The 12,489-nt window shown below is 32.6% G+C and overlaps 1 protein-coding gene across 1 annotated transcript in view; it reads left to right on the forward strand.

Moving 5' to 3' along the window:
* The window catches only part of RAB28 (RAB28, member RAS oncogene family), a 95,411-nt gene that overhangs the window by 6,939 nt on the left and 75,983 nt on the right, over window positions 1-12,489 (forward strand). Inside the window, exon 3 of the mRNA XM_081244151.1 lies at window positions 3,381-3,469. Within this exon, the coding sequence (XP_081100277.1) occupies window positions 3,381-3,469 (89 nt within the window). The remainder of the gene's footprint in view (window positions 1-3,380; window positions 3,470-12,489) is intronic.

Consider the following 12,489-nt stretch of genomic DNA (forward strand, 5'->3'; position numbering starts at 1 on the left):
ATTTTCCTGATTAAGGTTTTATTTTGATGGGTAGAATTCCAGAAAAAAAATCTTTTTTTGTAAAACGGCAGTTGGTTTTAGTCTATTTAATTGACTCAAAATTGTGGTAGAAATTTCAGTAAGAAAAAATTGTTTTAATGTAAATTGATTTTATATTAATAGGTACATTAAGAAATGAGGTTAATAAATTAAAAGGTTTATAGTATACCCTTTATATACTTTAACTTTAATTTTAATTCATTGTGTCCAAGGATTAATATTTGTATCATTTGCTAAAACATTACAGGCAGCATTAATTGAATTTATGGTACAGCAGCATAGGAGGCAAATCTATTTGTTAGTATTCTAGTAAGTCTTCTGTCCATTCAGATTGTTAGAGGTGTAATACCTCCTGTTCATCTATTGACATTCTCTTCATGCAAGTTTTCAAGGTCATTACTCTGCAAATACTCATCCATGTTAATATATTTCATGATCTGGTATGCTGTATAGTCTGGATGCAACCACTGTGCAGATTTTACTGCTTAAAATAGTGTATCTGTTAGTCAGAGATTCTGCTGATAGAGCTTCTTAAGAGCCTTAGTCAAAATACTTTCAGGAAGCTTGTGGGTACAGTCAGTAAACAGTGTTCTACTGTGAAAAGGATTTCTAAGTCTTTAGTACAAGAAGTGGGCAGACTTGTGTTTTTAGTTCCATCTTGACTATGCAGCACTTTAAGTAAGGTTAACCAAGGCACCAAGTGTACTTTTACAAGGTCACTGTTGAATCCTCTTGGTGGCTTTGATTCATACCAAAAGCAACTTACCTGTATTTTGTCACCTCATTTATTTATTTTTTTCCCTAGTTAAATGTCATTGCTTACAGAAGAGCAGGGATTTTATAGTATTTTGCATTTGGGATTAGATTGCTGACAGTTTCCTCAACATTCTTTATTAGTTAGAAATTTATATTAGATAGATTCTTGGTTTTTAAAAATTTTTCAATGTTGATTATTTGAAAATTCTTATATAGCTTTATACGCATGTCATTTTGAAAATATACTGGAAGCCTTCATATGCTTGCAAAAACTAAAAGGAATATTAATTTGAATTCTATATTATTTTGTTTCCCAAATAGGGAACGTCCATTTATTTTTATTTTTATGTGTTAATAAGCCTAAAATTCAAATGTGGAAGTTAAAAATACTTTTCTAGATATATGAGATAACTATGAAGTTAATATCATTTGTTGAAGCTATAACGATAGCAAAAGTTTATTTTTTGGCTAGCATTGTGTATTATTGGGTTATTAGTATTGCCTAGCTATTTTTATCTGAGGCACTAGAATATGTGTATTAAAAAAAAACAAGCCAAGAACAACAAACAGTGTTTATTTGGAAAAGTATGGACTTAAAAATATCCTCAACACACAAATATAAACCTCTCAGGTGGGAGATAGTTATAAACGATTTAGAGTCAGTCTTGAAATGATGTAGTCAGAACTTGAAAACATGTAATGAATATCATGTTTCTAAAGTTACAGATAGGATAGGATCTAAATATCATAACTTAATATCAGAACTTAAAGGAAAAAAGCTTCATATTTCTTGATACAAAGTTAAGTGATAGGATTTATTGACCTTGAAGAAAATGGGATTAAATGCCCTTTATTAAGTGTTGCCTAAAATCTTACTTAAAAAAGTTAATATTGTTGAGTACTGTTTTTTGAAGTAAACAAATAACTAAATAATTTTGAGAGTAAAATGAACAGAGTACTGTCTGTTTATCTAGGGGCTTCTGAAACTATTTGATATACTTATAGTGTCGACTAGCCCTTTCTCACCTGCTTAATTTGAGACAGCATTGTAGGAGAATGAATTTTGAGTATCGAAAAATTTAGACTTTTAAGATATTGAGTTTACATAAGTTGTTGGGTAAGTCTTAGTCTGTGACATTTTGGTTTTTTTATTCATAGACCTTTAAGAACATTTTGGTCATTACTCTGTGAGCGTTGAAAGTGTGTATATTTGGGAATGATGACGGGTAATGAACTTTAGTAGCTCTCATTAATGCTAATGGAAGTTGCTCATGTAAATCCTCTGCAGGTTGGCAGATGGAACAGACCTACATCCAAATAATGGAAAGATTGTAATACAGACCCAACAAGACTTAGAGTTAAGGGTAAAACTTGGCTGGTTAATCCAGTGTCGTACTTTCTTTTCAGTTGCAACGTTGAATGGTGTGACTAACATTCTCCAGTTTTAGTGTTTTGCATTGGCATAAAAATTCATATCTATATAATTCTTTTCTGGTTTGTATTTGAAGTGAGACTAGTTTCTTAGTGTCTAAGTTTTTGAGTTTTCCTGATTTGCAAATCATTCAGAAATATACATTTTTGGTGTGGGAGCTCATTTTGAAGGTACTAGTTGAGATTTTGTCTGCCTTTGGAGAAAGCTGCATAATTTTATTAGGAGAAATAGTTTGAAATGTTAAACTGTAAAGCATATCGAACTTGATCTTTAAATTTTGTAATTGCATTGATAGTAGAGAATAACTTATAATTTTTTTAACAAGTAAATATTTTGCAAAATGGACAAAATAATTTTAAAGATTGTCCTTTAGTATTTTAGAATGCTTTTATATGTTTGTATGGGGAAGAGATTTGTTAGACTATTTTATGAGGGCTTTGAAGCACATATTATAATCTGTTTCAGTGGAACGCTTTGAACAGATATAAATGCATCATAATATTTAGTGATATACTGGGTATGTAACCTACATCAGTTCTGAAGAGGGCTGTCAAAATGTTTATATTTTATAGGTTAAATTTCAAAACATATAATTTTAAAATTATGTTCACTATTGTATATAGTAGCTGACATTTAAATTTAAAAATTCATTGAAGTTGAAACTGTGGGACCAGTTTTGTAGTCTATTAGTAATCTGTGAATTTTAGAACCTATGGAGTTTAGAACTTACAGGAAAATTCATTATGTGCAATAAGGTACATTAGTATATAAAGTTCACTTTTAATTTTTAAATTATATATCTTATTCCACATATAAGTGCTTTATTGTTTTATGCTCTGTTTAAGAAAAGAAATTCTTTAAGGTTTAAGAAGTTTGTGAATTAAAGCTTTCTTTATTTTGTTTTGAAGGTGATTATAAATGTGGTTTCATGGAAATGGGGTAAAGTGTAAATCTAAATTTCCCACTATTATCTCTTGACAACATTATTTCACAATTCCAAATATGTGACCATGTGAACATGCAGAATAAAAGACAAATTAGGTGCAGAGTTTATCACTGTGACTTAATGTTCTGTGAAACTGTATTCAATTGTTATATTGTTCCTTAACTTTTTTTATATTCTTAGTTTTATATTCATTTTTTTATATTCTAGGAAACTTGAATGTTACTCTTCAAGTTTGGGACATAGGAGGGCAGACAATAGGAGGCAAGATGTTGGATAAATATATCTATGGAGCACAGGTATGAAACAAATTGTATGTTTATTCCAGTACTGAAGATACTCTCCTTACAAACACACAAGCAGGTACACACACACATACATGCTCTTTCTACCTTGATTTTTATCTGATATGTAGGGAGACTGATTTTACATTTGTGCTAATCCTTTGATTCCATCCTCCCCCAAAATCATGCTTGGAATGATTTGGGTCAGGGAACTGGATGACCCTAATAGCTTTCATATGCTACTTATATTACTAATACTATTGTTAGCACGTTGAATACATGTAGTGATAAATGATATTTTGATATTTAGTAACTGATTTAGTTCTATGGACTACTTACAGAATACATAAATTGAATGATAAATATTAGAGAGGAAAATTTAATTTCATTTTAAGTTGTAAGGACAAAAAGCATACATATATGCCTATATATTTTTGTGCCGTGAATTAGTCTAGTAAATATTTATAGTTCTTCAGATTTAACAGATATATCAATATATTGTATCAGAAAACTAAATATGACTAATTATATATATGAAGCACATACAGCATTTTAACATGATGGTCATGTGTGGTGTCTTTTCAGAAGAAAATCTATGTAGAGTAAGAAAAACCACTTGAATGATAATATAACAAAAATTCTTTGGTACATTAGCTTATATAGACATAATTTATAAGTTTTAAAATTAAGTTATACAAATAGAAAATATGCATGGTAGTAATTAATATACTTAAATTAATTATTGACATGCTGTTTATTTTTGCTTTTTCTTCTACTTTGAGTTAGTGTGTATCTTTCATATGATCATGAGGTATTGAGGGGATAATATTCATAATCCTCATTTAGTTTTTTATTGGAGTTCGATATTTTAAGTCGAGAATCATAACTTGGTTATGTGGAGCTGGGTTGCTCATAAGAAATGAATCTAGAAGATGAAGACAGAATATTAAGCACTCTGCTGTATGAAGTTTGATACTTAACAAATACCATTGCCTTAATTTTGGATGGAAAATAGATTCTGAATTATAAAATATTCAGAGAAGGATGAGGCTCATATGGTTCTTAATCATGTATAAAGTCCCTAGGGTTTTGTTTTTTGCGTTATCTATATATAGATTTGGCTCTGAGAACCTTCTTTGCCTCTTCTTCTACATTGTTCTTTGTCTCCTGGAAAATATTTCTGCTCACTTCACATTTTCACTTGTGACCATATGACTTAATATTTTATGACTGTTCATTTTTCTCTTAAAAATATGTCTCAGATTTTTGTGTCTGGCTTTTTCATTGTTGTTTGTTTCTGTTTTAAACTGATTATGTTTAAAGTAGATATTAAAGAAAAATTGCTGGACAGAGATTTGTCGGAAGCCACAGTCCTTGTTTCATTCACCTAATTGGTAAAATGGGATTTGAAAATAACAATCTCTTTCCTCTTTGCTCCATTAAAATCTATCTTCATGGACACATATTGGATTTAAAAAAAAAAGAAAACTAGATTAGTCAAGCTTCTAATGATATTTGACTCTGAATGTCAAATAGAATAGCTTTTTATGGTTTATAGATATATCTAAAGTTAGTGGAGAATGGGAAGTTTTTATGCATTTCAGAGTAAATAATAATAAAACATTCAATTAATACCTTTTTTTCACTTAAAAATTAGGGGAATGTAATGTTTATGGGTTAGACTCTTAATTTTACCTTACTTCAAATCATTAAAAAATTTTATTGATTTATAGAAAATTTAAATTTATTAATGTTATAAAATTATTATATAAAAATTAATGTTGATATGACATTCACATAATATAAAATTAACAATTTTTAAAGTATATAACCAGTGGTATATAGTACATTCACAATGTTGTGTGACCATCCCCTCAAATCAGTTCTTTACATAAGTGTATGTTTTATGCTATTACATAGCTGCTTAAAATCAGCAGACATTAATGGGCAAATTTGTAGAAATTTAAAAAATTTCCATCATTTTTGAGGATACTTGAGTTTAGTGAAATGTCTGTTCTTTTCTAATGTACTTCACATCTTGGGAGAAAGAGAATGTCACATGAGATTTCTATTTCGAAGGTACATGTTGATTTTTTTTCTCTTTTGACAGTGTCTTACATTGTTTATACTTTACAATCTCTGTAAATCATATACCCTGTTTTATTAAAAAACAATGTAATAAAGTATTTCTAGGAATTTCATGAACATTTTCATGAAATCGTCCCAGGAAAGTAGGAATTTTGAGATGATAAAATGAGTTGTCATAAATTTTCTCTGTTTTCCAGAGATTCTAAATTAAATGCTATGTAAAATACAATTAAGTACATTTGCCAGTAGTTTCTTTTGTTAAAATACATGTAAATTTTTTACCCAGGCCAGAGAAGCTCAGGCTACAGTTCACTACCATAAATTGGGAGAAACATTACTTTTAAAAAAACAGTGCTTTCATAAACATTTTAATAGCTTTTAATAATTTTATATAATTACATAACTATTCTTCAAAGTAGATCTATACTGTTTCTAGAGTTGTTGTAGATGCTGTACATTGCCCATCTCACGAATACTTTGGATTTTTGTGCACATGCTACATGATAGAAATCTTTGAGAAATGCTTTGACAAGCTGTTTTGAGGACATCAGTATAATGTCTTATTTAGGATTTTGTTTTAGGTTCTCTAACTTATGTAATGTGTATGGAAAGAATTATCTTACAAGTATCTGGGCTATTAAGCTGTGTGAATCCATTTTTCTAAAGCATTTCTTATCCAGGAAGAAGCTTATTTGTAGGCTGGAATTAGCTTAGCTTCAAATAAAACTGATTATTTTACCCTCTTCACTTTTTCCCCACCAGTTGCATTAAATTTTGGTGATAGTGTATTGAATAGTGTTGGTTGAAACAAAATTGAATAGACACCGAAGAAAGAATTAGTGAGGTATTTTGTCAGAAAGTAGTTCTAAGAATTGAAGTATGTCCCACTTAAATTCCCAGAGTTCAAATTAACTTAAAAATTTCTAGGAGTCTTCAGAAGGATGTTATAGGCTATTTTTCATAGTGGTTACAAGCAAACACACAGTACATAGTGTTTAGTGCCCTGTAACCTGTGGCTAACAGAGGCTAATAACAAGCCTCAGAGAAGGACTGGATGTTTCATTTTTGTAGCTCTTTCCGTCCTGGAATCTAAGTGGTTTGCAAACACTGCCCTACTGAGTATAAACTCAATGAAGTGTACTCATTTGTGAGGTAGAACATAACTACTATTGTGTACCAGTGCCCCACACAGATGAGCCACCCTGTTAACCACCAACAAAAGCATGTGGTGCCAGTATGACAACTGGGGAGAGAGCATATCTCAAAGTTGGACTCCCTGAGACTCTCTGCTGTCTTTTACCATGAATTTTTTCATTGGATATTTGTCAACTTATAACTTACTATATTTACAGACCTCTCTTGCATTAGTGTTCCTTCTTACAGGTTGTACTTATACAGCAAAGTACAGTATATGTTGTTACGACTATTGTATAATCTATATGATTTAATTCATTTCTCTATATAATTAAAAACTAAAGTAGATTATTTGTTGTACAAATCAGGGAGAAAAAAATACCTGTATTTTGGAAATGGGTACCTTTCACTAAATTGTATGTACTGTATCTGTTAAATTTTAGAACTAAAGTTTGAAGTACCTTATAATACTGTTAAGTGTTGCCACAGTGTTTGTTCCTTCAAGACTGCTGTCAGTTATTCCTTTGAAAATGGTATCCATTTGGTTTACTGACTCCTCATGCTTACTAGATATGGTGATAAGTGAAATAGATGAAAACAAAGTACTATATAATATTATGTAATATTTACTAAAAGTCTTAAGGTTTATAAAGAGAAGGGATGGTAATATCTTTTGGCAGTTGTGGGGGTTGGGGAAAGTGAAGTTAAGGCATAGAAGATGGAGGAAATTTTTGTGAAGAATTCAAAGATGTAGAAGGATTTATTAAACTTGAAGTCTCATTTCCAAAAGTCATGGCAGAAAGATTTAGAAAGAGGAGCAGGTGGAGGGTAAATTAGGAAGAGGAAGCACAGGACAGTATGGAGATGAAGACATAGCAGAAGGATAAATGGTGGTTAGGTGATAAAAGAGGGTATCAGGGACATGAGATATGGTGGTGGGTTTAGATGGCCACAAGATTGCCAAGAAACAGTTATTTCCAGCAGTTCCCTGTAGATTCTTCTTAAGACTTGAGTTGTTGCCAAGATGTGTTGCATTTCCGAGGGAGTTGTACTTTCTGATAGTTTTTTGAAAGGAATCAGAAGAGAACTGGATTGATTGATGGGGTGAGAGACTCAGGGGTTTGAGGGTACTTATATTATAGGCTCCCAAAGAGATGAGTACTTAGAGGTCTGGCTTTGGTGTGCTGCAGCTGGTGGGTAGAGGCCCTGGGAGTCTGTGGCAGCTTGTATGAGTTTTGGTAGTTTGTGTGTTTCAAAGAAGTGGTTCATTTCATCTTTGTTTTCAAATTTTGGGCTATGGAGTTGTTCATATTATTCCTTCATTATTTTTTTAATGTCTGTGGGAATCAGTAGTCATGACCCCTCATTAATTTGTGCCTTCTCTTTCTTTATCTTTCTGTCTCTCTGACTCTGTCTCTGTCTCTCTTTTTGGTTAATCTGGCTAGAGGTTGCCAACTTTTGGTTTTTATTAATTTTCTCTGTTGTTTTCCTCTTTCCAGTTTCATTGATCTCTGCTCTGATTTTTATTATTACTATTTTTTCTGCTTGCACTAAGTTTAAATTGCTCTTCTTCTTCAGTTTTCTAAAGTGGAAGCTTAGATTTTTGATGTTTCTTCTCTTCTGATATATACATTCAGTGCTCTAAATTTTCCTCGAAGTACTGTTTTTGCTGTATCTTCAAGTTTTGATAGGTTGTATTTTGTTTAAGATATTTTAAACTTCTCTTGAGGCTTCTTTTTCGACCCAGGTGTTATTTAGAAGTACGTTGTTTAATTTCAAAATATTTTGAGTTTTTCCAGCTCTTTCTATTATTGATTTCTGATAATTCCATTGTAATCTAAGAACATGCTTGGTATGATTTCTATTCTTATAAATTTGTCAAGGTGTGTTTTATGGTCCAGAATGTAGTCTATCTGGTGAATGTTTCATATGAGCTTGAGAAGAGGGTACATTTTAATGTTGTTGGATGGACTGTTTTATAAATGTCAGTTAGATGAAGCTGATTGTTACTGCTGTTCAGGTCAACTTACTGATTTTCTGCTTGCTTGATATATCGATTAATGAAAAAGGGGTGTTGAAATCTCCAACTATATTAGTGGATCTGTGGATTTTGAATTCCTTACAGTTCTATCAGTTTTGGGCTCCATATTTTGATACTCTGTTATTAAGTGTATATATACAAAGGATTGTTATGTTTTCTTGGAAAATTAACCCCTTTACCATTATGCCTATCTTTATGCCTCATGATTTCCCTTATTCTGAAGTCTGCTTTGTCTGAAATTAATATAGCTACTCCAGCTTTCTTTTCACTTCTTTTAGCATGGTATTTCTTTATCCCTTAACTTTTAACCTGTGTCTTTATATTTAAAGCATGTTTCCTGTAGGCAACATATAGTTGAGTCTTAGTTTTTCATCCACTCTGACAATGTTTTTTAATTGGTGTATTTGGACCATTCACATTTAAAGTGATTATTGATATAGTTGGATTCATATCTTTCATGTTTGTTTTCTGATCCTTGTGCTTGCTTCCCTCCCTCCCCCTCCTTTTCTCTTTCTTTCTTTTCTTGTTTTATTTGAGCATTTTATCTCTTAGTCTGTCAATTATACTAAAACTTTGTTTTGTAAGCAATTGCCCTAGAGTTTGCAATATACATCTTATACTAATCTAAGTCCACCTTCATATGATACTACATTGCTTCCTGTGTAGTTCATAAAATATTTCATAAAAGAATATTCTCAGTTCATCCCTCCTGTCCCTGATGGCATCACTGTCATTCATTTCTCTTTTCCATATTCTATAATCACTCAATACCTTGTTACTGTTATTAAATATTTATATTTTAGATTAATTAAGAATAAGAAAAATTAATGATTTTCTTTTACCTTTTCTTGTTCCATCTCTGATACGCTTCCTTTCTTTATGTAGAACTGAGTTTTTGAACAGTATCATTTCCTTCTTCTTGAAGAACCTCTTTTAACATTTCTTCCAGAGAAGGTCTTCTGGCTATGAATTCCCTCAGTTTTTGTTTATCTGAGAAAGTCTTTATTCCTCCTTACTTAGAAAAGGATTTTTTATGTCTAGAATTTTAGATTGGTCCTTTTCTTCAACACCTTAAAAATTTCACTCCATTCTTTTCTTACTTGCTTGGTTTCCGATGAGAAATTCTCTATAATTCTTATCCTTGTTGGTCTATAGATAGGGTATTCTCTCCCTCCTCTTGGCTTCCACCCCCTACCTTTTCTCAAGATTTTCTCTTTGTGTTTTGTTTTATGGAGTTTAAGTATATGATGTCTAGGTGTAGATGTTTTGGTATTTATCCTACTTGATGTTCTCTAAGATTCCTGGATCTGTGGATGGTGTCTAATTAATTTTGGCAATTTCTTGGCCATTATTACTTCAGATATTTCTTAAGTTCCATTTTCTCTTTTCCTTCTGGTATTCCAGTTCCATGTGTCATATACATTCAGAATTGTCCCATAGTTCTTTGGTATTCTATTTTATTCATTCTTTTTTCTCTTTACATTTCAGTTTTGAAAGTTTCTATTATCTTATCCTAAAGCTGGCTGTTTCTTTCCTGGGTTGTGTCCAGTCTACTGATGAGCTCATCAATGGCCTTATTTCTGTTATAGTATTTTTGATATCTAGCATTTCCTTTTTATTATTTATTAATGTTTCTATCTCTTTGTGTATATTACCCACCGTTCTTTCATGTTGTCTACCTTTTCCATTAGAATCTTTAAAATGTTAATTACATTTATTTTAAATTCCTGTTCTAATCATTCCAAAATGTGATTTTTTTTTTTTTTTCGTTAAGCGGGCCTCTCACTGTTGTGGCCTCTCCCGTTGCAGAGCACAGGCTCTGGATGCACAGGCTCAGCGGCCATGGCTCACGGGCCCAGCCGCTCCGCGGCATGTGGGCTCTTCCCGGACCAGGGCACGAACCCGTGTCCCCTGCATCGGCAGGCGGCCTCTCAATCACTGCGCCACCTGGGAAGCCCCAAAATGTGATTTGAATCTGATTCTAATGTTTGCTTTTTCTCTTCAAACTTCCTTTTAGTGTGCCTTTTAATTTTGTGTTGAAAACTAGACATGATGTATCGAGTAATAAGAACTCAAATAAATCGGCTTTTAATGTGAGGTTTTATGTTAATTTGGCCAGGAGTTGGTCTGTGTTTAATGTTTGCTGAATCTTTAGATGGCAGAGCCATCAAATTCCTCTAATGTCCTTGTGTTTTTCCTCCCCTGTCTTTTTGGGCATCTCAAAGAACTCTTCCTTAGTTGGAGTTTGTGTCTTGCAGCTCTTTCAAATGTAATCTACTATTATACTGGAGCCCTATTGGTGTGTGTTAAAGTATGGAAGAGGGGAAACATTCTGTACTCTTATGATTAAGTCACAGCCTTGTGTGACTTAAGCATCTGTGTCCCTGGGCTGTGACCTTCTTAGATATTTCTTAGCTTTTCTCATTTAGGTGAGACAGGATGACTAGAAGGGGCTGGAGTTGGAAAATGCCATTCTCTCATGTGGTAAAAGACTCTGAGCTTTTCTCCTGGAGAGGATGCCATTTTACAGATAATACTCTGGGCATATTTTACAATGGTTACTTTCTCTCTTCTCATGCCAGAGCCATGAGGGGATTTTTCTTGATTCTTCACCATGAGGATCTTGTGGGGTTCCTAGAGGTAAAACTCATGAAAGTATGGGGGTATCCCAAAGACTGTGTCCCCCAGGAGTTTCTCATCTTCAAGCTAGCCCACATTCAGCCTCCAACAATTCATCAAAATGACCATTTAAATGTTTCTACTATTTACTGGCTCTAGTGGCTTTTGTTCCAGGTAAGCAGATTTTGGCTGTGACTCTCTGGATTCACCCATCACTCCTGATTTCAGGGTGGCAATTTACCCTGCAAACTCAGCTCTCTGTTTTGTCCAAGAAAAGTCATGGATTTTCAGTTTGTCCAGCTTTTTTCTTATTGTAAGAACAGACGTGATGACTTCCAAGCTTTTTACATGTCTGAGCTGAAACTGAAAGTCTTAGAACTTCTTTTGTATGTTAATGTCTTTGGTTTTCTCATTTCTCCTTCTCAGTTTTTAACCACATGGGTGTAGGTCAAAACTGGTACAAAATTAGGAGCAAAGATAAAAATCATAATTTTTGCATTAAATGGTTTTGAGAAATGGATATATGAACTGATAGATGTTTGGGTTGGTAGATAGCTAGATTAATGAAAAGGTGTTTATCCTTCTATCTTTCTTATAAGTCCTGGACAATTCATAGGTATTGCTGACTGAAGAATATTGGGATATATTGGTTTAGATGAGAAATTGGCAAATTTCCTTGAAAAGCCAGATAGAAAATATTTTAGGTTTTGCAGGTCAGACTGTCTCTGCTGCAGCTGCTCAACTCTGCCATTATAGTGCAAAAGCAGCCATTGATAATACTTAAGTGAGTGTGGCTATGTTTCAATAAAAGTTTATTTACAAATATAGGCTATGAGCTGGATTTGACCTGGGGGCCATAGTTTACCAACTCCTGGTCTAGATCAGTGATAGTTAATTTTTATTCTATAGCTCTGGTCTAGTACTGATTATCAAGAGATGCTGGCCATGTTTTATTTGCATATATTCTATTATGTTCAGATATTGAACCATGTTGCGATGAATATTTTAATATATTCGTTAGACGGGTTCTAAAAATTTTAAGGTTTAAGAGGCACCATAGGTCAAGGCTCAGTTTATGAGAGTGAAAACAGTCTCACATTTGCCCTGAAAATGTGATTCATATTCATTCAGAATAATAATAAAAAAGTTCCCA

The sequence above is a fragment of the Mesoplodon bidens genome (genome assembly GCF_964165515.1).
Source record: "Mesoplodon bidens genome assembly, chromosome: 1".
NCBI lineage: Eukaryota > Metazoa > Chordata > Mammalia > Artiodactyla > Ziphiidae > Mesoplodon > Mesoplodon bidens.